A 27651-nucleotide genomic window follows, 5' to 3' on the forward strand; every position below is an offset into this window, starting at 1 on the left:
GTCCTGACAATACCTTTTGAAATAAACTCCATTGAGTTAATCCTATGTGTCAACTAAATGAGACTTCTCCAATAACTGACTTTACAGTAATGAAGTATGGTACAATATTAAAATATTTTGAATGCACTCTAATCTCTTAGCTTTCATAGTTACATCTCCTTTACATACTAGCAAATTTATTCAAACATTTATTCAGGTCGTGGTAACACTGGGTCTCAATTTTTTTTCTTTATCTTTTCCCTTCTGCCCTCTTTCAATTCATAAGTTGATGTGTGTAACTGAATTAGAAAGCAACTTTTCCTGAAAGAACATTATATGAAAATATATAATATGATAAATGTTATACATATATTATATATAAGATACAAAGGCTAATATTCAATCCTGTCTGTAAATTTATAACTTTTTGGAATTATTTAATCAGATTATCAAGAAAATATTTTATTAACAAAATGCTGAAATAAGAATACGGGATGACTCATTGAAACAATGAGATGTACAAAACACTATGTTCAAAATGAACTTTACAACTTTGTGGGGGGGAAGCGTAGGGAGGGGGGAGATTGGAGGGAGTAGTTGGAGGTGGGGAGGAAAGGGATGGTAGGGGAAAACAAAGGAGGGAGTAACAAAGTTTGATAGGAAATGGAGTCATTACCTTGCTCAAGTAACTGTAACACCTCTGTACAGTATCTTTACAATAAAAAATACATATTTAAAATTTTTAAAAAGAAAAAACATTTAAAAATATTTAAAAACATTTAAAAATATTTATGTAATTGTAACCCCTCTGTACAGTATTTTCACAATAAAAAAATAAAAATTAAAAAAAATTTTTAGTAAATTCAAATGGGTTCTGAGCAGTATTTTCACTATGCACATGAAAAAAAAAGAATTAAATTTTCCATACGCTTGAAAGATTCATAATTCTACTAATACTAATTGATTATTTTTAATTAGCGAGCATTTTTTTCCAATGACTTTTTATTTTCCCCTGATACACGTTGAAAGGGAGATAAGAATATATTGACTTTAAATGTTCCTTAAGGGGAAAAAATAGAACTGTTTTAAACTTTGTTTCCATAAACAAAGAAAAATATTTTGGAAAGAGAAAGGTACAAATTTATTTGTATGATCAATTTATGTGATTTAAAGCTAATCAATATAAACCAATATCATATAATAAAAATATTTAGTATATACTTTGCTACCCAAATAGGTTTTGTAATTTTGTGATAAAAGTAATACTTCTTAGCAAGCATATGCTAATTTTTCTTTTCTTAATCTTCAATCCCAAGTGAAAAATACAAACAAAAGTTGGTAGGGCTTAATGCCTGTAGGCAATAGTCAGTGTTTGGGCTTAAGAGCTCATATTTCAGGCCCATTTCTAGAGGAGTGTCCTTGGCATACCTATGCTCATTGTGTAGCAGTTGTCACATTTGTATATATAAATCTTTATATCTTTGGCCATGTTAAAGATACTAGAATATAAATGTTGAATGCTTAGTGTAAATACTATGGAAAAATTTATTCATATTTGGTTATGGGAAATGAAAGGACAAAAAAATGCCTACATAAGCATTGATGGAGGCTGAGATCTGAGGATCATGGTTCAAAGCCAGCCAGGACAGAAAAGTCTGTGAGGCTCTTCTCTCCAATAAATCACTAGAAAACCAGAAGTGGTGCTGTGGCTCAAGCGGTAGAGCGCTCGCCTTGAGCTGAAGAGCGCAGGGATAGTGCCCAAGCCCAGAGTTCAAGCCCCATGACCGACAAAAGAAAAAAAAAAAAAGAGAATTGAAGGTCAAACAAAACAGTGAACTTAAAAACATGGTGAAAATAAACATGAAATTTGTCAGATATATAGTAGTCATTAAAAATGGTTTTCCAAAATTATATTAAGTGAAGTAAGCCAGGCCCAAAGAAGCATAGGTCCCATGGTTTCCCTTATTTGCAATATCTAGTATAGGTATGAGTCAAGCGGAAAAGGTCAGATAATGTGATGTTAGGAAAATGAACCCTTAAATATGTATTTTAATGTTTTCGTTTCTTTCATGCATGTGTTTCTAACGCATTTATAAGATTATTTCTTTGTTGCTTTGTATGTCCCTCCCCCACAGTGTAACCCCCGCTTTCACTATATTTGATGTCAGTATAACATGTGGAGGAGATGGGGGCAAACAAGTCGTTTAAGGATTCAGGTGGACCTGTTGCAACAATGAGAAGTACAAAATGTCATGTCAAAACCAGCTTTACAATGTCGGTGTGGGGGGGGGGGAGGGGGGTATAATTGGGTGGGGGGAGGGGGGAGGCTGGGAAGGGAGGTGAAGGGTAAACAAAGGAGGAGGCTGCAATGCTTGGTAAGAAATGTATGCATTATCCTGCCCATGTAATTGTAGCCCCTCTGTACAGTATGTTCTCAAATAAAATAAAATAATATTAAAAAAATAAATAAAAATGGTTTTCCAAGATAATATATATTGTATTATATATTATATATGTTATATTATATATAATATATATTGTATTATGTGTATATGAGATTATATTACATGTATATGGATAGCTTTAATTTTCTGCATATGGCCCATAAATTTCAATTTTTTGAGTTTTTCCCCTCTTATTAAAAAAAGTATTATCATGCATTTCCAATCATTTTATGCTGTTTTCATGGAATTTATGAATTTAAAATACCACAGAAGCCATCTGAGTCAACTTATTTCACAGAGGTGACTACTCATTGGTATTTAGACCAGTTTTGTGAAATGTGTCAAATAATAGGAAAAGAATATAGCTTTACTAAAATCTACTGTCCTCTATTATAACTAATTTTACCAGGAATTAAAAACAACCACAAAAGCAGTCAGAAATAGACTTCAAGAGAAATTATGAGATCCTTAAAAAGTATTTAAATTATTCTAACAACACATGAATTTGATACTGTACTAATATATTTAATTTGCAAAAATTTTGTTTTGTACATTTTTTGGGGGGGGTCCGGTTGTGGGTCCTGAACGCTGGGCCTGAGCGCTATCCCTCAGCTCTTCAGCTCAAGGTTACTGCTCTACCACTTGAGCCACAGCGCCACTTCCACCTTTTTTTTTCTCTTTTTGCTTTTGTGGTGCTGAGGAATCGAACCCAGGGCCTCAGGCATGCAAGACAAGCGCTCTACCACTGAGCCACCTTCCCAGCCCTGTACATTTATTTTTTAAAGGAAGAACCTCAGAACAAGGAATAAAATCTTTAATGGTAAACCTTCATTTTCACCTACAAACTAGGGTGGCTATCTCCTGACAAACCTCAGGTATGTCTGACAAGTTGAGCTATGGAGTCTTTCTTGACCTCAGCCTGAATCCTGTAACATATCCTGTTTTGATGGAAGAACTATACGGACAGTGGCTTGGATATTAGACAATGACAGGTGGCACTCAGATAGATCCTTTTGCTCTACAACCTGGCACCTGGTCTTGGCACTACCAGCATACAACATAAGAGCTGTCAGTTAATGGACATCAGAGCATCTCTGACTTCAAGGCACTTCATATTCCAAGTACGTCCCAGCTTGTTAGTTGACCACTGGCCAAAGCCCAAATTGGATACCATTTGCAGCATTGTTCTAAGCTGAGAGTCTCAACAGATGGACCAATGTGGTCACAGGACCAGGCAACTTGCATTCCCCACCCTAGGTGGCAATTAGTTATGTGTTGACAGCAACTATTAGCACCTATTTGATTAAAACACAAAAAAGTACCATTCTGGCAACCCTTTGAAAGTTTCTAATTAATTCTGTTTGTAAACAAAATCTCTATCTTCAGTTTCCAAGAAAGTTACTTGTATTGGTCCAAATTTTAATTTTCAAAATACCAAGATACTATATTCATAGCTTATGGAATTGCTCTAAAATTACCTTTAACAGTAACAACACATAGTATTCCTATGGTATAAGTATTCATAATACAGTATTTGTAGCTAGTTATATAAACTATTATCTAAAATATAAAATGTATAAATAGTTCAAGCCCATAAAGAATTAGTGATTACAAAATAATGGATTTTATTGGTCTAAAATATATATTTTATATCAGATAGGTTCCAAATCAACATCTTCATCGAACAACAATGTTAGACTTGGAAAACCACTGATACAACTGTTTCCACACTTCTCAAATGGGACTAATATTATATCATAATATTATTTATTAAAACAATCCACTTAATCCATTTAGAGAATATGGCTGAAAGTAAATTTTCTAAAATCATTTGCTTTTCTCATTACATATTTCTCCTTATACAAGGATGGTTTTCTCAGTATAGTATAATGCCTGAAATATAAATGGCCAAGCTTATAATTCTGTTTACCCTGAATTAGGATACCATATCTAGAGGCAGAAAATGCCTGGCAACATGTGGACTTACCAACCTAGATACTAATGTTTGTAAATGAATCCACAGAACTTAAAAGCAAAAGTGACATCTATTAAACAAGCAATATTTTATTATTTGCATGAAAAGATTTGACCAAGAAAGAAGAATATGTAATTATTGAATAAAAATTTGGGACTTTTTGCTTTTTAGCGTTAACTTTTTTTTCTTTGTAATTCTCTGTATTACTAGTGAAGGCTACTATATTATGAATAATTATAAAACTGGGTTACCCTGTACATAAATCCATTTTATAATGCTTACAGCACTTTAAGATAGTTATATCATAGATTTAAAATATATAGTACAAATGAGTCAAGCATAGATAATTAATCCTACTGCATTGTTGGCCGTGTCTTTGGTATGGAAAACAGAGTTTAAATAGCTTGTCAAGGTCATATTCCTAGTTAGTGGTAGAGAACTCTTTTCAACATCCTTTTCAGAGATGGGAGTGTAACTAAGAGGATACAAATAGGAAAAGGACCAGCCCTAAGGATCAACATTCTGAACAACAGACTAAATATCCTTCATTCTATTGTTATCTGTATAAAAAGATCCCATAAGTAATGACCCTTGCAGTTGCCAATCTTTTCTGACTGACAGAAGTGGCTAATGTATCACAGAATTTTGATTCTCATCATTCTTCATATAGCTAATTCTTAAAAGAGGACTAGTCCTGTTTTATTAAATGCCTCATTCAAATATCTTTATCCTGTTTCTTTTTTCCCCTTTCTTTCTCTAAAATCATTTTAATTGTCATTAAAAACCAGCAAAATCAGCCATCCAAACTACCACCTGTCCTTGAGGTGCATACAAAATGGGCAAAACACTGATGTCCTCAGCAGGGTAGCTGAGCACCTGTTTAGAATCCCTGCATCCCAACAGGACATGCTCTAAACAATGGAACCTCCAGACAATTAATATAAGGACATTTTCCAGGGCTACATGGGAAGAACTACTTTGTGCAAAAGTGCTACTGAAGGGAAGTGGTTCTATTCAGTTTCTTTTCTTAAAGAATCATATATTGCTGAGAATCTCACATTTCATGGAACTAAGAACTCTAAGAAGTCTCCCTTAAAATAGACTTAAGAAAAAGGAATTTGTCAATGCATTCAAGAAAACTGATAAGAGTCTTGCACTATATATCTTGAAATACTTATTCTCTAGTCCTTGTTCTGTTTTATGAAATATTCATGAATTATATCTTCTACCTGCAAGCTATCAACAGCATTTAGAATTTGCAGGCTTACATAAGAAGGTAAATGGCATATTTTATTTCCTTTTTTCTCTGACAAGCTATTACAGGCATTCCTCTGCCACTATAGATCCTCCTGGAGGACCTTAGTGTCACATTAGCATTGGTTTAGAAAATAAGTAAAAATGGAATAAAAGAAACTGTGGCACTAACTAATGGTGACATGTGGAAAACTATACGATTGATGAGAGATATAAGATCTCCAAGTAACAGTTCTTTAAAGACTGCAATCATTAACTAAAATACAGACTGTGCTGATATGTTCAAATAAGAATCAAGCTGGGTGTCAGTAGCTCATGCTTATAATCCTAGCTACTGGGTAAGCTGAGATCTCCAAGATCATGTTTCAAAGCCAGCCCAAATGGAAAAGTCTTTGAGTCTCCAGCTCCAAAGTAACCAACAAAAAGCAAGACTAGAGACATGGCTCAAATTATACAATGTCAGCTGCAGGCAAAAGAGCTTACCATGAGTGCTGAATTCAAGACCTAATTATAGCACACATGCACAAAAGTCCAGGTGCCAGTAGCTGAGCCTGTAATCCTAACTACTCAATAGGTTGAGGATCACAGTTCAAAGATAGACTGGGCAGGAAAGTTATAAGACTCTCATTTCCAGTTAACCACCAAAATATCAGAAGTTGAGCTGGGGCGTAAGTAGAAGAGCACCAACCTTGAGTGAAAAACCTCAGGGACAGAGCCTCAGCACTGTTCAAGTCCTGAGTTTAAGTCCTGATACAGGCACAGGAGCGCAAACACACACACACACACACACACACACACACACACACACACACACACACACACACACACACACACACACACACACACACACACACACACGTAAAGGAAATTATAATTGCTAATTCTACTAATCACTCTACTCAAATTCTAAAAGAGGTTTCTAAAATTCTCTTCTGTACTGATAGCACAAAATATTATAGAGTTGCTATCCTTATTTCTTTGTTAGTACATTTGTTGTTGTTTCTTGTGTTAATATATTTTTATGGGGCTTTGGTACATATATATTTCTGGTTTAACAAGATATATTATTTTATTTACCTTAAGGTAGAAAGATGTATAAATTAGAACAAGGCATCGTTTATTATAAATACTGACAGCTTCTATCAGTTAAAATACCTACTGAAAAGTTACACTGATAATTCCTTGATCATAAGGAGTAATAGTGAGCTTAATAATCTAGGAACACTGAGAAAGAAAGATGAAGCACTCAAGGAACTAATTCTACCTTTGTTTATTTGTTTTTCTAATGTTTTTAACATACAAATAATTTTCCTTACTGCCTGTATTATTTTTCATTCTTATATCTAAAAAATATAAGAATGAAAAATAATACTTTTACTTTGCATAAATGACTTTGCCATCACAAACTAGAGCCAACTGATACATGTGGGCCATACTTTCACAATTTAACTTGCTTTTAAAAATTGTGTTTTTCAATATCTTAATCATTGTTTAACTATCAAGTGCCTTTTCTCTTTTGCTCACTTTCCTTATATTATCTTCATACTGGTGTATAAAATTCTTTTCCTTGATAAATAAAATAGTTTTGATTTATTTCAACTCATTAATCTTCCTGGTTAACACAAAATGATCATTTTCATGGTCAGTAAGTTTCAGTAACTTTTTTATTCTGATGTATACAATTACAAGTACTAATTGAGAAATAACTAAATTAGTATTTTGATAAGAATCCATATAGTGTAATTTTTAAAAATTTTATTCTAAGGATAATTATAGAGGGGTTACAATTACAAGAGTAAGGTAATGAGTATATTTTTTATCAAACATTGTTACCCATGCCTCATTTTCTATTTAATATTGTTAATTTTTCATACAGAAAATGAACACACAAAAGAGCTTTTGTCTAGTTGAGCAAAGGATTATTTTTAAAGATTCTTCTATGCTCCTAAATAATCAAAACATTCTAATATAACTAAAGTTTTTAATCTACCTCTCTCACAATTAATGTCAGCTACTGAGAAAATTCAGGAGTTTATGACTAAATAAAAGAAAGAGATGCATGTAAGATGTATTTTTCACCGCAGGGAAAATAATGCTACCCTAAATTTATCTCTGGTTACTGAAAGTTTGGCATAGATATCCTATTCTGTGCTGAAGGTTTAAATAGCTATCACAGCATTTCATAAATTTGAACTTGAGTTGAAAAGCTTTTCTTGGCTCTGAAAAAAAATAGTCACATATTACTTACATAGTAATTACAGGCTATGCAGCTGCCCTACAAAGCTTTACTCTAAATGTGTTAAGTATGAACCACTACACAGACCTTATTCGAATTTCATTAAGCAGTAAGCCAAAAATATGTCATCCTCCACACCAACTGCTTATGAAAGAACAATGGCTATCTCCCTCATCCCAGACCTAAATAATGTATCAGAATCAATGTTGTGGATTTAGTGGGTGGTTAGCTAAAACTCCTCTTATTCCTCAGCAAGTAAAGAGGCCTCTTTCCCCATCATTACGCATAAAGGAAGCTTATGCTAATACATGCAAACCTAAGAATGAATAATCTCCTTGGAAATATCATGATACAAATACTGACCTCAATTTTTGCAGGGCGCTGATTCATGCTCTAAGCCTTTCTAACACAACAATTTAAAGCTTACAAAGCACTTCTATTTGACTAACACATTAAAAATATTAGCTACTCAAACAAGCACTATGCCATTAGTAGAACAGAAGCCAGCATTATGAAAATGTTGTAAAGGAAGTTAGGAGAGATGAGAGTTCCTCAAAATTTAAATTCTGTGTTGCGAGAGCTTAATATCACACATTTTGAATATCTAACTTGTATGCTATTGTTTGATGTGTATGTGTATTTTATCTAATGAAACAAGTGAATTTGACATAGAATAGTGTAATAGCTAAAGCTGTCAGGTTTTTGCCTTGACAAAAACAGTAAATAGGGGAAAAATCAATCTAGGCTTAATTAGCTATCATTTTATCTTTGTCCAAAAACACAGATATATTAAATTAGTTTTACAACTCTTTACTTTTTAATTTTTCCTCAATTTGAGTTTATTATTTAACAATTATTATTGGATTGGCCAACAGTAAATTTCTTTGGATATCAAGTACAAAGCAGATCAGGAAAGTACCTGAGTTTTGTGACATTCTTTCTAAAAGCCATAAATCCAGTCTAATTACACACACACACACACAAAAGCAAACCCAGGTTTAGGGGACACATTACAGCATGTCGACCCAATGCATCCTGTCAATATTTTCAAGGTCATGAAAACTAGAAAACACTAAGATTGTGTCATAATCCACAGAAATTTGGAAAGCAGAACTAAATATGATGTTCTACTAAGTAAATACCTTGGACTGAATGTTGGAGCAGAAAAAGGATATTAATCAGAGTGGGGAAATCCAAAAACTGTTTATATTGCATTTAATTATCATGTCTGAACATCTGTTCATTAGAGGAGATAATGTTTCATAGACATTGGCAGTAAGTGAAATGGGTTCAAAGTGTACAGGAACTATGTGTGCTCACTTTAAGTCAAGTATTTTTCCAAAAGTAACCTTTTAAAAAGAGTGAACAAAGATACATGCACTCAGTATTTAAAGAGTAATTGTTGTCTATGCTTAACTGTATTTTATTATAATATAGATACTCACATGTCAACACTAAAGAGTCACTAGTTATGCGCTCTCAAATTTGAATAAGGTTTTTGTTATACATAAGAATAGATGTCAACAACTCAATTCTGCAAGAATTTCCTTGGTTCTTGAGTTGCTTCTCCACTGAGCAAACATAAGGAGCCTCATATTCACTAACCTCTCCTGATCTTTATAGGCAAAGGTCTGGCAGCAAAGTAACTAAATCCAAGCAATTGTACAAAACAAACAAACAAACATTCAAAAACCAATCTAAATCAGGGGCGAGTTTCTCTGCTATCAAAGCCAAAAAAATAACTGAAAACTTCTCTTATACTGGTAGATTGTAAGGAAATTCTCACTAAATAGTTAAAATTTTAATTCAGTGTCATTGATTGTATGCCTTAAGAATCAAAGTATAGTACCTCAGACCTAACGTGTATAGAATTTGGATTTTAAAATGAGTACACGAGTTGAGCAAAATATCCACAATGTTGCTGGTAAATGCACACAAAAAGACTCTGGCTTGTGTGCAGGTGTGTTTAATTCAATCAGTTTATTGAAACCCAATTTTTTAGAATGAGAAAATAGAAGACAAAAATAAAAATGCAAGTTATACACTTTTATATAATGGTTATGGTAGTATGATAAATGTAATATCAGTAGGCATAAATGGAAAAAAAGCAAACAAATCATTAAAACGTACTTGTTCTTTGTGTGAGAACTGATAACTTATTCAATTCTATACATCAAAATTTTAGGAAAATTTAAAGAACAAAAAAAATTTCAAAATATGGTAAGGGAATAGAATATGCAGGTTGGGGATACTGTAGATAGTTGCAAGATTGAGTTTACCATTTGGCAAGAGTAAGTGATTAAATGTATGTCTCCAGGAAGAAATGGGAAGAGAAAATGCCCAGAGGTCCTGAAAGGGAAATCCCCTGAATGGACGGTGATGTCATCTACTTTCTGCCTTTTCCTTGTTATTACTCTTAAGGGTCAGCCATTTGTTAAAGATGCTTTGGGAATTAAGGAAGGCAGATGGCTTCCATGTGAGTGAAATACATGGAAACAGGTCTATCATTAATTTAGGGAATGGGATGGATTGTCTAGAATTCAGTAGTAAGAACAATCAACCTACAAGAAACCATGTGAAAAGCAAGTACTTCAGGAATTCTTGGCACTTGGGAGTAACAGAGTGAAGGGTCAGGCCTTAGTGTGCAGTCATTGAAAAGAAAGTCATCAAAAGATTTTAATGTGCATAGGGCCAATATGTAGAGTGCACATATAAGTCACATATCTGGAAACAATACTATATATATATATATATGTATATATATATGTATATATATATATATGTATATATATATATACACAGATATATATGTATGTATGTATGTATGTATGTATGTATGTATGTATGTATGTATCTGGTGGCAGAACTGTGTCTTTTTCTTTGTCAAACATTCATTGTTCATCCAACAATTTTCTATCCCACAATGGTCTTACCTTCCTCTTGGCAAGTCTGCGTCATCTTTTTTCCACCTCACAGCTGGTTGAGGATCTCCTTGAACTTGGCACCGAAATTCTACAGCTTCTTCCTCCAATACCACCTGGTTAATTGGCCTCCTGAGAAATGTGGGTCGTTCTTGGGGGGGGGGGAACAAAGAAATAGAAAGAGATAGATGTTCATGCTTTTAGTAAATCAAAGAAAAAGTAAAGGAAACATATGGTTTATTTTTAGTATATAGGTCCTAAATCTACATCTGTTGACTGTGTCTGATATGGTCTTGTTCATGTCATACAACTGAATAAAATGAAATGTTTTTAAGCACAGGAGAAACTATGGGTTTTCAATAAATAAGACCATGCAAACTTGTGGGGAAAAAATTTAATTTTACCCTTTTCACTAAATTTTGAGCCAAATCAGGGGAACCCTGTCACAAGATATCAGAACCCACTACATTTGATGTTTTGCAATGGCTAAATCAATCTATTATAGCTGCTCAGAGAGAGAAAACTAAAGAGTAAAACTGATGAAAACCATGAAAAAGCAGTAAACACTAATATTCCACAAAAATGCTAAAAAATTATAAATTATACTCTCACATGTTATAAATATCTTGATCTAATTTCTTATTGCACAGGGACCCAATATATCCATGAATATTTTAACAATATATGTAGGAGCTATGCAGAGATGACTATTTGTTTTCTTAAATACAAATATTGCTATTATTAATTATTGGGAACTAAGTACTGTCGTATATTATAGTCTGAAGTCTTCTCCAATGATCTTCTAAATGTTTGAGCTACTTACTCATTTTTATGACTCTTATATTTCATATATACATATACGTATATATATACACATATTTTATTCTTTTGTTAATATACATCTGGCTGTTAAATTATATTCTACTACTCCTCCACATACAGTAGTAGGAAAATACATTTCTGAGTGCATGAGTCCTACTATCTAAAAGAAATACAAAAAAGGGTATTTAATATTTTCCTAAACAGTTATAATTTCTTCCTATTGCAACTTTTTTCTTTATTGATAGTGGTGTGATACTGCCACTTCAATTTTATTAGCACGTATTTCTTCTTAGTGAAGTAGAAAAAGAACTAAATCAAGGCAAAGAAAGATGAGACCCATAGGGAGCTGACAAAATTTATCTGGCCATCTGGTCATATTTAGCCATTAGGACTTCAGTTTCAAGCTCCCTAATTTAGAGTCATCCATATAGTGACACAAAAAGTCTCATTCATACAAACACAAACACACACACATGCACACACTTACACACACACATATGTATGTATGTAAATATATATCAGAAAAACCGAAGAAAAATAATTTAAAATAACACATTGATAGTACCAAAGTAGGACAAAATTTTAATAGACTGATTTTCATGACTAAATCACAAGCCACATTTGTAGAAAAATGTTTAAATTTCAAGTTCAATGATCCTTTTTTTTTTTTTTAAGTCAACTATCAGGGGCAATCAAAAAGAATTGAAAGCAGGGAGCCAGTGGCTCATGCCTATAATCCTAGCTAGTTAGGAGGCTGAGATCTGAGAATCATGGTTTAAAGCCAGCCTGGGCAGGGAAGTCTGTGGGACTCTTATCTCCAATAAGCCAGCACAAAACCGGAAGTAGGGCTATGGCTCAAGTGGTAGAGTGCTAGCCTCCAGCTGAAGAGCTGAGGGACAGTTCCCAAGCCCAGACTTCAAGCCCCACAACTGAAAAAAAAAAAAAAAAGAATTGAAATGTTCCACAGAACATTAGAAAATAGCTGTCAAGTTTTCTTCAAACCATAAGCCTGCAGATATTCTGCTACCTGTATTCTGACACTCTAAACTTACAAGTTATAAAATAACATTTTTCTCAGGGAAGTGGTTTGAATGTAGTGTATAAACAATCCTTGAAATCTAGAACAAGTTCCATCTAATGATCCAGTGATCAAAATTTATTAGCAGTAAAATATGCACCCTAGAATAGAACACACATGTGTACACTGGGTGCGTGATTTCAAGTTATTCTATTGAATTCTGGACATGCTCAATACAGCTATTTAAAGTATATATTTGATACTATGCTGCTGTTTCTGACAGTAAGCAGGTAGTAGGATTAGTATGTTTTTATGGGTTTTCCAAATGTTAATAATATAAATGATCCATTCGCATAGAAAGTAGGATTGGCTGTTTCTGTGCTAACATGTAGGTGCATTGATCCCATTCGTTCAAAAATAAGTTTTTTCTTTTTCTTTTGTTGGTTGTGGGGCTTGAACTCTGGGCTTGGCCTCTGTCCCTGCACTCTTCAGCTCAAGGTGAGCACTCTACTGCTTGAGCCACAGCACCACTTCTGGTTTTCTAGTGGTTTATTGGACATCAGAGTCTCACGGACTTTTCTGCCTGGGCTGGCTTTTAACCATGATCCTCAGAACTCAGCCTCCTGAGAAGCTAGAATTACAGGTGTGAGCCACCAGTGCCCAGCTTAAAAATAAGCTTTAACCCATTGTTAAAGAGGACTTAACTACTACTGATATCATTTGGGATTGAAACATGACTTATCAAGAGGAGACACTTGTTGCCCTCTCTGATATTACAGGAGGAATTATGTTATAACATGACATATGGTGGGAACAAGACAGAGAAGTCTTCATCATCCATTCATTCAGTACATGTGAATTCAGCTCTCTCATCCTACGTTTCAAGCTTAGTTGCTGGTGAATAGCCAGCAGCTTAATTTAATCAGAAAAATGCTAGAAGATGAAGCCAAAAGTGACATGGCCATGAAGGATTTGTATGCCAAGTCAAGAAATGTAGATTTTGCCCTCAGGCGAAAGAGAGTGGTTAAAGGCTTCTAAGCCATAGTTACAACCTTTAAACAAGGAAATGAGAAAGGTCATATTGCTATACCTGTGAAAGATAAACAGAAACTGGGTAATGACAAAGGCCAAGAAAATTAGTTTACAATGAGAGTGATTCTGGGGTTTTGGAAGGGATGGGAGAATTAAGAGATTCAAAACTGTTTTACCTTACATAAAGGTGAAAAAGAAAAGTATAAAAAAGATCCTCAATTTTCCATTTAATATTTTTAACTCATTAAAAGGCAAAATATGGATATGGTACATGTGCATGTGCATAAACATACCTGTGTATTAGTGGTCATGAGAAAAATGAACTGCTATGTTTAAGCCAATATTAGCATAGTTGGTACTACTGGAACCCAATTTAATTCTGAATTAATAAAATTAAGTGAAATATAATAGCATCTGTAGCAATGACAGTTTCATTAAACTATCTAAAGAATGAGTGAAGATTTTTTGGTAAAAAATTTTTGTCAGAAATATAATGTTAATATCGTTAAAATAATAAGAAGCCAAAGTTATTTTGATTGAAGCTAGAGACATGATAACATTAGTAATTAGTAAGAGAAAGCATGAATATTGAAAGAACCAAAAGAACCAATACTTATAGATACCCTATAATATATGACAGCAAAGAACAAGAATATTGATAACTATAATTGTAACAAAAGTAAATATATAGAATTTCAGCAATGTAAGAATTGGAAAATGAGGAACTTCAGAACAAATCACTGCAGGGTTGGAGCTATGGCTCAGTTGGTAGAGTGCTGGCCAATAAGCAAAGCATCAGAAACTAAGTTAGAGTCCCAGACTCACAACACAAGAACAAAAACCAAAAGAAAAAAATAATAAAATAATAAATCACTGCAAATTCCTACACTGAAAATCTGTTAAACTTCTGGAATTGTGAAGCTACCTATTTGTCTCACATGGAACCTTTCCATAGAAATCTGTTGGGTAAAAAATAAATTACAAAATAGTTCATAAGACTAGCATCATTAAAGTAAACATATTATTTTCAAGCAAGGTTTTTATATGCTTCCCTTAACATGTGCTTGTCAAAGTATTGAAACTGGATAATTAATCTAAATAATTTATCTAAAAGGCAAGCTTTACATTAGTCATGTTTGGAAAATGAAGTTGTATTTCTCTTTAGGGGACAGAAACAGGTTTTGTAATGATTTTATATTTTGTCAGCAGCCAAATTCTAACCTCCACTGAGTTCTAGGGAGACATCTAAAAAAACCTGATTTATAATTTCAAGAAAGAAAGGTACTGGATCCCCTGCTGCTGTTCTGATGAACTTCACAGAAATGAAGAACTTCACAATGATCTTTCACTCTTTTCTTCTGTCCTCAAGGCAAGTGGAGGTGCTAAGCAACTAGATAATATCCGAAAAAGGTGTAATGCACAAGTTTTGGAAGCCTGACACTTGCTAATGGTAGAGAATATCTTTCAATTGATAGTAGAAAATGGATTCAAGAATAAACAGGACCTAAGTCACTTGCTTACACATGGCACATAAAGATGGGTTTAACACCACTGCATTGTGAGATATGCCTTCCAACAAAGATAAACTGGAGATTGTTCACAAAATTTGAAAGTGTTATCTGCAAATATTTGTAACACATATTTCACTAAATATCTTGAAACTATTATTTATTATTCCAATTATCCCAATTTAACTATCTTAAGCTTGCCTTGTGTTTTGCAATTTTTATAGACTCTCTACAGAAAAAAAAATAGGTTAAAAACTAGGTTTGGCTTATTTGCTTTCAATATAAGAAACTATTTTTGTAAGAATGGTTTTCTTCTATTCCTAACCAGATTTTATGCCCCCAAATCTGGAGAATCAGAAACATGAAAACTTAAGATAGAAGAAATTGTCCAAGTGGAACATATATTTTAAATAGTTTGTATTTTTAGCAGCTACTGATGTCACAAGACAATTGGAAGCCAAGCTCTATTAGATTTGAATTACAAATCCAAAACAAAGTGGCTTGGGTATCCATTTTTGTACCAAGATCATCTGCAAAGAAATAGAAAATCAAAAGTATTAAGAATTAAGTTGAAAATAAGGCAATCACATTCAATACACATTTATGTGCATAGAAGTTGTCCCCATATTCACTTTACAACTAAAATAAATATGTAGGAAAATCTTGATCTATTGAACATCAAGCAAACTTAATTTTAAAGCATGTCAAAATAAGGTTACTGAGCTTTTTCCATGGTCTCACCTCATGTCTGACCGACCACATATTGAACAACAAGGGGAGAAATCCCGAGGGCTGTCTGTGCACTGCTTATCAATTAAGTTTGTATTCCTCTGAATGGGCTGATTTCTAATTTTCTAACCATGGGTTGATCAGAGGCAATGTCTTTGCCAATGCAATTAACATTTTTTTCTATGAGAGTAACTGGATTTGAATTACCTGCATAACTTGCTTACAAGGCTAATCTCTCTTGAGACAATAGTACTGCTTGCCAGTCTGTTATTCTGTAAAATACAGCTTTCAAGTACTCTTTCCTACTTAGGTCCAAATTCACATTGAGAAAAATCCAAATAGGTAAACTGTTATAATAAAATAAAATGCCAAGTCTTATTGTAGTTTCACAAACATTATTCAGAAAGGAAAATGTCCAAATAAATACAAAATATCATAAATCCAAACTGTGGATATATAGATATGTAAATATATATAATATTTCTGGTTTCTTATTTGTATGTTACTTTGAAGGAAACTAAGTATCCAGTTGAGAAATATTTTAATGGATTTCAGCCACTAGAAATGGTTGTAAAATGGCCCATGGCTGTGCCATGACATCTATTTCTAGGATGACCTTGGTGATTTCAAAATAAACTTTACTTGACATTGTAAAAATAGTGTTGTAGCAATAATTGCATAGGTAGAGTCCTTTAAGTCCTATAAGAATAGAGCTATGCAATAAAAAGACATTAGGCCTAACCACTGCTTGTAAACCTTGTCTTGACATCGGTTGCTACAGCAAGACCTGCCACACTGTAATGTGTATTAACTAAGAATGTCAGGGGGCTGCCCTAGCTGATTTTCTTTGCTTATGCAGGTGTGAGGTTGGGCAAAGCCATTGAATGCTAACACTGTATCTTCAAAAAAAAAAAATAGCAAGCATATTGAACCATATTCAGCCCATCAGAATATGATTAACTAAATCCTGAGAACATTAAACTATTTGCCAATAATTTTCTCATCCAAGGAAGCAAAGACCAATATAGATAAGTGTTTTCTGAGGGGAAAATGAAACCAAACAAACAGCAAAAATAAATGCCATAATTATTGTATGCTAGAAGCAAAGTCTCATGTGACTCCCTATAACATGGCATAGAGTCTACTTGAAAACCGGCATCCTTTCTGTCACTCTTCACAATATTTCAGCATTTGAACAAGATCTAGCACATAAAATGGGCTCAAAATTTCTACTCAAGAAAAATCTATATGGTTCCTAAATCATACTGATTTTTTTTTTTTTTTTTTTGGTGGTGGGGTCTGAACTCTGGGCCTGTTTGCTGTCCTTCGGCTCTTTAGCTCAAGGCTAGCACTCTACCACTTGAGCCACAGCAGTGTTTCCTGCCTTTTCTGCCTATGCGGTGCTGAGGAATCAAACCTAGGGCCCCATGCACGCAAGGTAAGCACTCTACCAGTGACCCACCTTCCCAGCCCTGTTCCTAAATCATACTGATTTTAAGAACACCTTATATTTTTAATTATTTCATGAAAGCCACAAAAGTTAAAAAATTATACATAATTATCTCTCTATCAATGGTTACCCAATTACTGAAAATCCATATCCACAGTGCTGATCGCTGTCCTAACCTCCAACCAACTGCCAAGTTCACAATCTGAAAGCATCACTGATTACATATGAAGACATATGATCAGAATTGTGGTTTTTTTCAGAACAAATATAGGAAACTAAATAGTATTAATGTAAACTGAAAGGCAGGCATATATCATTTAATGTCTAGAATATGCCATGGAGTTTAGCATAATTTTCATAACAGGATATTACATTTTAATTTTTACATTTGAGAGTGTCCACGGAACTATATCCTAGTTTCACCAGGACAAAATACTGCAGAAGACAAAGAGAACAAATAACTCATGGTGCATGGTACAAGAACTTTTACAAAATTATTTACATTGATCATATCTTTGACAAAAGAGAATATTTTAGCTTTTTTTAATTGTGAAAATACCATACAGAAGGGTTACAATTACATAAGCAATGTAATGAATACATTTCTTATCAAGCATTGTTGCATCCTCCTTTGTTTCTCCTTCCCATCCCTTCCCATCTCCCCCACCTCCCAAAATTCCCCCCAGCGCCTAAGTTGTAAAGTTATTTTTTGACATAACAACTTGTACATCTCATTGTTACAATGGGTCCACCTGTATCCCTAATTAAACAATTTGTTTTTTCCCTTCCCCTCCAAAAATTATACCAACATCAAATACAGTGAAAACAGGGATTATACTCTGGGGGAGGTACATACAAACCAACAAAGAAATCATCGTATAAATATGTTAGGAAAAATAGCAAGAAAGAAAAACCATTTGAGTCCTTATCTTGGGGCTCATTTCACCTAACATCAATTTATCTGACCTTTTCTGCTTGTCTCAGACATATACAAGTTATTGCAAATAAAGGAAACCATGGGACCTATGTTTCTTTGGGCCCGGCTTACTTCACTTAATATAATTTTTTCCAAGTCTTTCCATTTCCTAAGAAGTGGGGCAATGTCGTTCTTTCTGATGGAGGCATAGAATTCCATTGTGTATATATACCACATTTTCTTGATCCATTCATCTACTGAGGGGCATCTGGGTTGGTTCCATATCTTAGCTATGGTAAATAATGCTGCAATAAACATAGTTGTGCTGGTAGCTTTAGTGTGGTCTTGTTTGTGATCATTTGGGTTAATGCCCAAAAGTGGGATTGCTGGGTCATAGGGAAACTCTATGTGGAGTCTTTTGAGGAACCTCCATACTACTTTCCAAAGTGGTTGAACAAGTTTACACCCCCACCAACAATGAAGTAAGGTTCCCTTCTGTCCACATCCCCTCTAGTATCTGTTGTTATTAGAGTTCTTGATTTTTGCCGTTCTAACTGGGGTGAGGTGGTATCTCAATGTTGTTTTGACTTGCATTTCTTTTATGGCTAGGGAGGTTGGGCATTTCTTCATGTGTTTATTAGCCATCCTTATTTCCTCCTCAGAAAAGTTTCTCTGTAAGTCTTCAGCCCACTTATTGGGCAGTTAAAATTGAAATTTTTAATGGAAAATAAAATGTGAGACTTCCACACTTGAAGTGTATTTACTAAAGAACCCAAATACTTGAAAAGTGAGGAATTTTTTTTCTAGTAACATGTCTTAGAAAATACCTAGCTATTGTGTAGGAAAAGAACATTTATTCTTATCTTATTCTTGCCCTTCATGAGTGAGTTTTATTTTTTGAGCAATAAAATATTTTTTTCTATTGAATATTTCTTAAGGAAAAGCTTGAGTTGCAAAGGTTGTTGATAAACCTCTGCTACATGAAAATAAATGTGCGGAGATAGAATGTAAAATGTCATCAGTTTAATACATATTAGGCCAGAAATGATAATATTTAATGATGAGATAGTTAAAAAGAATGCATGTCCTGGATATAAGAGCTCAAAATAGAATAAAGGAATCCTCACCATGAATAGCAATATTTCATGTTACCTAAGACTAGAAAGCCAAGGTAAAGAAAGAATTGTCACACAATTCTATTACATCGTTGATCTGGGTCATCCTTTCTCTTTTCTATTTTTCTGAGTTAGATGTTGTTTTGTTATCAATAATGGAATTTCAGTTTTGTCCTCAACTTAATACTGTATTTATAACACCTCAAGTCAGTTCTGACTAGTTTACACCATCAGATAAACGTTTCTCAGCTTTTTAAATCAATTCTTCCATAGGAACTGCCTCTAGACAAATTCAATCTCTTTGGTTGATAGCTATTTTCAAAATAATTTAGAAGTTACTCTATAGCCCCTGACATATTTAGGTGTCTCCTGCAATTTTCATCATATCTTTAGAAAAAGTAGGGTAAATATTTCAATATAAACTCAATATTGGTAGTTATAATTGCTTGGATAATAATATTATACCCTTTGAATTTCCCTCTGAAGGTAATCTGTACTACTAAAATGCAAATGTTTTTCAACTGTAAAGCTTGTAGTAGTTACAGGAAAAAAAATAGTAGTGAGTATCTCTTTAAATAAAAGACCGCCAGTGTTAATGTTCAGTGATCACTAATTTCATATTTTAACAGGCAAAACCCTATTTTACTCATTATAGAGTGGAACACAGTTTGAGATATCTCAAAAAGACTGCATAAAATTTAGGGTCACACTGATACTTTTCTGAGCTCTGCAGGACATAATTTTAGATCCAATTTGAACAATTTTATTTTTACCATTCAGTTCTTTTAATAAAATATGACATTTCTCCTGGCTTTGTCCTTTGAGACTTCAAGCTGCTTAGTATCCACAGGAAGTATTAGCAGAGATTACTCAGTACTCAGAGTGATTGAATAGAGAAACCTGCACTCTGGTACATATTCATAAAGTACAACCCTAACTCTTGAGATGTAATGGAAATCATAATATATCTCCTTTCATTATGGCATTCCCATTACACTAGGGATGATATCTCATAATCTGCAAAAGAAGCTTTTTTAGCAACTGCACAAGGTTTTGGTTACCTTTATACAGGTCCTGGATAAGGACCAAAAACAAGGATATTAATATATCATGAATAAATACAATCGTGAATACTGTTAATATAATACTAACACAGAACAATATGTTTTAAGAACACAATAATTTGCCAGGTTGCTTGTCAGACCAGCTATCTCAGAAGGCTGAGACTAGAGGATCTGGTTCAAAGCCAGCCCAGGAGTCTTTGAGACTCTTAATTACACTATTTCCCATCCAAACAAAAGCCAAAAGTGGAATTGTGTTGGGGATTTAATTTTTTGAGTTCCAGGTATATTTTAGATATGAGACCCTTGTCCATTGTGTGGCTCATGAAGATTTCTTCCAATCCATGGGCTTTCTATTGATCTAGCTACGCATGTCCTTTGCCATGCAGAAGCCCTGCAATTTCATGCAATCGCATTGGTTCAACCTTTCTTTTAATTGTTGTGTTTCTGGGTCTCTATTAAGAAAATTTTGGCCTGTGCCAACAAAACTTATGGTTTCTCCTATTCCATCCTGTAATGTTTTCAGAGTGTCTGCTTTGACTCCGAGGTCTTTGATCCATTTGGAGTTGATTCTGGTGCAGGGTGATATATAAGGGTCTAGCTTTAGTGTTCTACAAGTAGTTAACCAATTTTGCCAGCACCATTTACTGAAGAGCCTGTCTTTCTTCCATTCTATTTTTTTAGCTCCTTTATCGAAGATTAGATGGCTATAGGTCTTTAGGTTCATTTCTGGGTTTTCAATTCTATTCCATTGGTCCTGAGGTCTGTTCTTGTGCCAGTACCAAGCTGTTTTGATTACTATGGCATTGTAGTGGAGTTTGAAATTTGGTATTGATAATTCCTCCAGCAGTGTTCTTTCTGTTAAGGATCATTTTTGCTATTCAGGGTCTTTTATTGTTCCATATGAATTTTTGGATTGCCTCTTTTATTTTCTTGAAGAATGAGGTTGGAATATTGATAGGTATCGCATTGAATTTGTAGATAGCCTTAGGAAGTATTACCATTTTCACGATGTTGATCCTTCCAACCCAGGAGCATGGGAGGTTTTGCCACTTTCTAAGTAAATCCCCCAACAACAAATCCTCAAAGAAACAACTGCCCAATAAATAAGAGGGCCAAAGACATAAAGAGAAATTTCTCTGAAGAGGAAAGTAGGATGGCCAATAGACACATGAAGAAATGCCCAACCTCTCTAGCCATAAAAGAAATGCAAATCAAAACAACATTGAGATACCACCTCACCCCAGTTAGAATGGCAAAAATCAAGAACTTTATTAGCAACAGATGCTGGAGGAGAAGTGGACAGAAAGGAACCCTATTGCATTGTTGGTGGGAGTGTAAACTTGTTCAACCACTTTGGAAAGTAGTATGGAGGTTCCTCAAAAGACTCCATATAGAGCTCCCCTATGACCCAGCAATCCCACTTTTGGGCATTTACCAAAATGATCACAAACAAGACCATACAAAAGCTACCAGCACAACTATGTTTACTGCAGCATTATTTACCATAGCTAAGATATGGAACCAACCAAGATGCCCCTCAGTAGATGAATGGATCAAGAAAATGTGGTATATATACACAATGGAATTCTATGCCTCCATCAGAAAGAATGACATTGCCCCACTTCTTAGGAAATGGAAAGACTTGGAAAAAATTGTATTAAGTGAAGTAAGCCGGGCCCAAAGAACCATAGGTCCCATGGTTTCCCTTATTTGCAATAACTAGTATATGTCTGACAAGCAGAAAAGGTCAGATAAATTGATGTTAGGTGAAATGAACCCCAAGATAAGGACTCAAATGGTTTTTCTTTCTTGCTATTTTTCCTAACATATTTATAAGATGATTTCTTTGTTGGTTTGTATGTCCCTCCCCCACGGCATAACCCCTGTTTTCACTGTATTTGATGCTGGTATAATTTTTGGAGGGGAAGGGAAAAAACAAATCGTTTAATTAGGGATACAGGTGGATCCATTGCAACAATGAGATATACAAATTGTTAAGTCGAAAATCGAACTTTACAACTTTGGCCAAGGTAGGGGGTGGGATGGGGAGTGGGGGGTGGGAGATGGGAAGAGATGGGAAGGAGAAACACAGGAGAAGGCAACAATGCTTGATAAGAAATGTACTCATTATCTTGCCCATGTAATTGTAACTCCTCTGTATGGTATTTTCACAATTAAAAAAATGTAATAAGATTTTTTCAAAAAGTGGAATTGTGGCTCAAGCATCAGAGCAGTGGACTTGAATAGAAAGAGGTTGAGTGACAAGATCTAGGCCCTGAGTTCAAGCCCAAGGATTGGCATCATATTTAAAAAAAAAAAATCCCAATCGTCTTTGCACCCTGAAAAATCACGATTCTGAACTAGTAAAAATTTTTGTTACTGTATTTTGATATACATATATATATATATATATATATACATACATATAGGAGTGGGTATATACATTACAATATGTGTACAAATATATAACTATGTAGAAGTATCTTATAGGAATATCAGTATATGAAAGATAAACTTTAGATAAATGTATTATGTCAAATAAACTTGGGAACATTTCTTTTTACATTTTGAGAAAAAAAGCAAAAATCTAATAACTATAGAGCAATTAAAGTTTCAGAAAAATTGCCTGATACCAGTTTTCATAAGAAGGACAAAAAAGCTAGGCACCTGTGACTCACGTCAATAATCCCAGCTACTCAGGAGGCTGAGATGTGAGGATCGTGGTTCAAAGCCAGGCTGGGCAGGAACATCTGTGAGATTCTTATCATCAACAAACCACCAGAAAACCAGAAGTGGCACTGTGCACTGTGGCTCAAGTGGTAGAGCGCTTGCCTTGAGCTGAAGAGCTCAGTGAGAGTGCCCAGGCCCAGAGTTCAAGCCCCACAAAAGAAAAACAAAAACAAAAATGAAAAACCTAATGTTAGGAAAAGCATTAAATATATAGAAAAACTAGACACAAAACAGCCATTTATAATTTAAAAGAGGGACTTACCAAAGACAGTCAGTTCTGCTGGGTCACTATCTCTTTCGCCCACCATATTGGTCCCGACACAGGTATACATGCCTGCATCACTCTTCCTGGTATTGGAGATCATCAATTTGCCACCACGAATCTATTAAAATTAAACCCAAAGTAGAAAAGAAAACAGAAAGACAAGTCAAATAATGAATAATTTTAAATATTTAGATGAACAATTTACTATCCAAAGGAAACAGTTTAAGAGAAAATGATTCTCCCTCTATTTTAGTGTTTTCATATGTGCTTTTTAAATTCACCTTCAGTGAAAGTCTCCATTTTTTCATCTTCAGGAATACTTTTGTTTATGGCAGCCTTCCTTTCTCTGGCCTAGCCATTTGCTGAGTTTCCTGAGGTGACTATCTCCTAAATCCCAGGGTTTGTGTTTACCCTCAGATTCCACTGAAGGAACTGCTATTGCCATTTGTCATCAGACAGTGCTAGGTATCTGCTTTGGAAAGAATAAAGAAATTCAGCTTAAGTATTTTTGGGGGACCTTTAAAGGCCAGGATATGGAAGTAAGCTCAATAGTAAAAAAAACTTTGTGGACTTGGTATTTCAAGTATTAATATTACTCATCTGTCTAATTTTAATTGCATTTAAGAAATAAGTTTTAAGTAGGATAGTTTGGATGAAAACTATTGAATTTTATAAAATGACAACTTATTACAAATAATTAACATCTGATAAATGTTCCCTACACATTTGTAGAATGAGAAGCATTCATTGAATGAAAAATGAAATAAATTAGAATGTCCAATTACAAAAGAGAACATTAAATTAGTTAGGCTGTCAGCAAGCATATTATCACTCATCGTTCTCTTATACTCCTAATTATAAAACATTTTTGTATTAATCTATTTTGATAATCTTGACAGTCACTGGGAATTCTTAAAGACTTCTGAAATTAAAATTGCAGTTTTCTGTATAGGCTGATTAGTGTTCATGCTGATTAGTGTTCATGATGGTCAGTTTAAACTCGGAAATCTGTCATGTTATGGGAAGGGCATTTCAATGTTTTTGTTGTTGTTATTGTTGTTGTTGTTTCACATTGGAGAAAAGATGAACAATCTGTCTCCTCATTTTTCCCCAGTATGGTAGAATGGTAGTTTACAAATTTATTGTAGAAGAAATTTTGCCTCATCATCAAGCTGAGCTTGGCAATATGGATTGATTTGAGCGATAAAACCAAAGCAAATGTTTCAATAGAATAAAACTTCAAAGTAAAGAAAAAGGAACATTGGGACTTGTCTTCTCTTGCTGCTGCTCCTGCTGCAGGAGCGGTGAGACCACAGAAGCAGCTAACCTGCTTCAGGTTAGCTTTCCAGCTAACCTGCTGGAAAGTTAAAAGATCAGAAGAAAGACTAGGATGTTGAGCCCAGATCACCTTTAGCAGATCATAGAAGGATGAGAGAGTCTAGCAGACTTCATGAAAGCTAACTCTGAGCAGGAGTATCAACCTTCCCAGGCAATTAGTCTAGATGAAATCCTTTGTATACTACAGATGACTTTGGTTATGGTTTGCTACAGAACAAAAACCAAACAGGACATTTTCAAAAGTTTGGTATTCAACATATTATATTTAAGTTCCCTTTGCCAAAGGTGAAAAACAAACAAAAAACTTCACAATATTAACAACAAAGTCAGAAGCATATCAATATATGTTGCAATTATTTACATAACTTATTGGTTCCATATTATGATGTAATTTCAAATGTGTACACAAATGAAACCCTGCTTTATTATTTATATATTATAATATTAGTTATTATAGTACTATATTATAAAGAATAGTATATATATGAATATTATATGTATATATATTATATATGTATATATTTATATGTATATTATACATGTATATATCATATGTACATAAATGCATTACATATATATATATACACATATATAAATGATAATATTGTATGCCCATCCTGGTACTTGAACTCAAGGGCCTGGCTTCTGTAACTTGAGCCATAGCTCCATTTCTAGCTTTTTGGTGGTTAACTGGAGATAAAGACTCTCAAGGACTTTCCTGCCCAGGCTTTCTTTTAATTGTGATCCTCAGATCTCAGCCTCTTGAGTAGCATGAGTCATTGGCACCTGAATATTTTTAAAGGTCACAGGCACTCAATTGTATGGATTTTCTTTTTTAATATATTTTTTATTGTAAAAATGCTGTGTAGAGGGGTTACAGTTACATGAGTAAGGTGATGAGTACATTTCCTATCCAATGTTGTTACCTTCATCTTTGTTTTTCCCCTACTACCACTTCCTTCCCCACCTTCCCACCTTCTTTCCCTTCCCCAGGTTGTAAAGTTCATTTTCAACATAGTGTCTTGTACATCTTATTATTACAATGGGTCAAACTATATTCTTGTTTCAGCATTTTGTTATTTCCTTCCCCTTCCCAAATTAGAAAATTGTATATACAACATGATGGAGGGTACCAACATCACATACAGTGAAAACAGGAATTATACTGTGGGGGAAGAACATACAAGAGGAACAATAAAAATATCATAGTACATTTTAAATACGTTAAATCAATAGCAAGAAAGAAAAAACAACCACTTGTGTCCCTACCTTGGAGTTTCATGGTCATATGTACATAGTCATATGTACATAGCTTTTGACCTTTTCTGCTTGTCCTAGACTTATAGTAGTTATTGCAAATAAGGGAAACCATGGGACCTACATTTCTTTGGGCCTGGCTTACTTCACTCAATCTAATTTTTTCCAAGACTTTCCATTTCCTAACAAATGTGGTGATGTCATTCGTTCTGATGGAGGCATAGAATTCCATTGTATACGTATACCACATTTTGAAATCACACAGTTCTTTACTCAAATGGGGCAGAATAAGTAAAACTAGTCTCACTCATGACAGTGAATCTAAAAATTGTACTATTACTAAGATCAAAATGCATAGCCTTTCAAAAGCATAGGACACAAAAATAGAAATGTTTAATTGTAACCCCCTTCTATATCTATTTCAAGTTTAGAAATTATAAAAAAAAATGAACAAATATTAACAGAATCCTCTAAAAACTCAAAATGATTACATCATCTCTGCTCTATATCATAACATTTTGGTGTTCTTTTCTTATTTTGAATCTTTATCAGCTGATAAACCTGATCAATTTCCTTTGAAAACAGATTATTTATCCATAGGTGCCAAACTTCAGAATTAGTCACTTAATTTATATTACCAATATTTTAAAAAGTAATTCACAGATGAGGTTTTATTGTCACTAGAACTACTTCATCAGAACGATTGAAATTAATGTGAATTGTGCCTCACTTTAGATTATTTCCTCTTGATATTTTGAAAAGTGGTAAACTGAGGCTGGGAAGTTGGCTCAGTGGTAGAGTGCTTGCCTTGCATGCCTGAGGCTGTGGGCTCGATCCTCAGCACCAGATAAGCAAAAAGAAAAAAGCCAGAAGTGGCGCTGTGGCTCAAGTGGTAGAGCGCTAGCCTTGAGCTGAAGAGCTGAGGGACAGCGCCCAGGCCCAGAGTTCAGGCCCCAGGACTGGACCCCCCCCCCAAAAAAAAAAGTAGTAAACTGAGACAGGCTTAATGTGGTTTATAACTAATCATTTATACTTTTTTGTAAATAAAGTGTGAAAAGTATCATGTATAAAGTATAAATCACCAATACAATTCTTGGGAGGGCTTCATACCACAAAGATATATTTACATGTATAAAGTTGTAAAATTATTAGTTTATCAAAGTCACTTGATTTGTACCATTTTTGTTTCTTGGAATTCCCCAATTATTTTGCTTTTAAATCCTTTCAGTAAGATGTAAAGGATAAAAAAGCATTTAAATATTATTTTATTTCTAATAAATTAGAGAATGAACTCTTTGACTTGTAGATAAGAAACTCAATTTTATTGGACTTTCATTGTCATTTAACTCACACTTATTCTTTCTTCCTTGTCATCGATTCGAACTTTGTCTTTCTTCCAGTAGATGGTGGGTTCTGGGTGTCCCCTGGGAGGCTGGCATTCCAAGATTGCAGGCTCTCCAGCTGCCACGACAACATCTGTGGGGTTTTGCCGAAAGTCATCTCGCAACACTAAGGAAACACAAACATAGCAAAACAAAGCTCAGTGTCTATAACTTCATTTTTTTTCCTTGCAAAGGTAACTTCAAGACATACCTACT

The 27651-nt window shown here is 34.2% G+C and overlaps 1 protein-coding gene across 13 annotated transcripts in view; it reads right to left on the bottom strand.

The window, feature by feature from the left end:
• The window catches only part of Robo2 (roundabout guidance receptor 2), a 1450478-nt gene that overhangs the window by 134755 nt on the left and 1288072 nt on the right, over positions 1 to 27651 (bottom strand). For all 13 annotated transcript variants that reach the window (XM_070030464.1, XM_070030463.1, XM_070030462.1 and 10 more), the window contains 3 exons: positions 27405 to 27562; positions 23456 to 23576; positions 10822 to 10960 (listed from right to left, as the gene is read on the bottom strand). In XM_070030464.1, the coding sequence (XP_069886565.1) occupies positions 10822 to 10960; positions 23456 to 23576; positions 27405 to 27562 (418 nt within the window). The remainder of the gene's footprint in view (positions 1 to 10821; positions 10961 to 23455; positions 23577 to 27404; positions 27563 to 27651) is intronic.

Source organism: Dipodomys merriami, unplaced genomic scaffold, assembly GCF_024711535.1.
Source record: "Dipodomys merriami isolate MVZ:Mamm:240054 unplaced genomic scaffold, mDipMer1.0.p SCAF_2, whole genome shotgun sequence".
NCBI lineage: Eukaryota > Metazoa > Chordata > Mammalia > Rodentia > Heteromyidae > Dipodomys > Dipodomys merriami.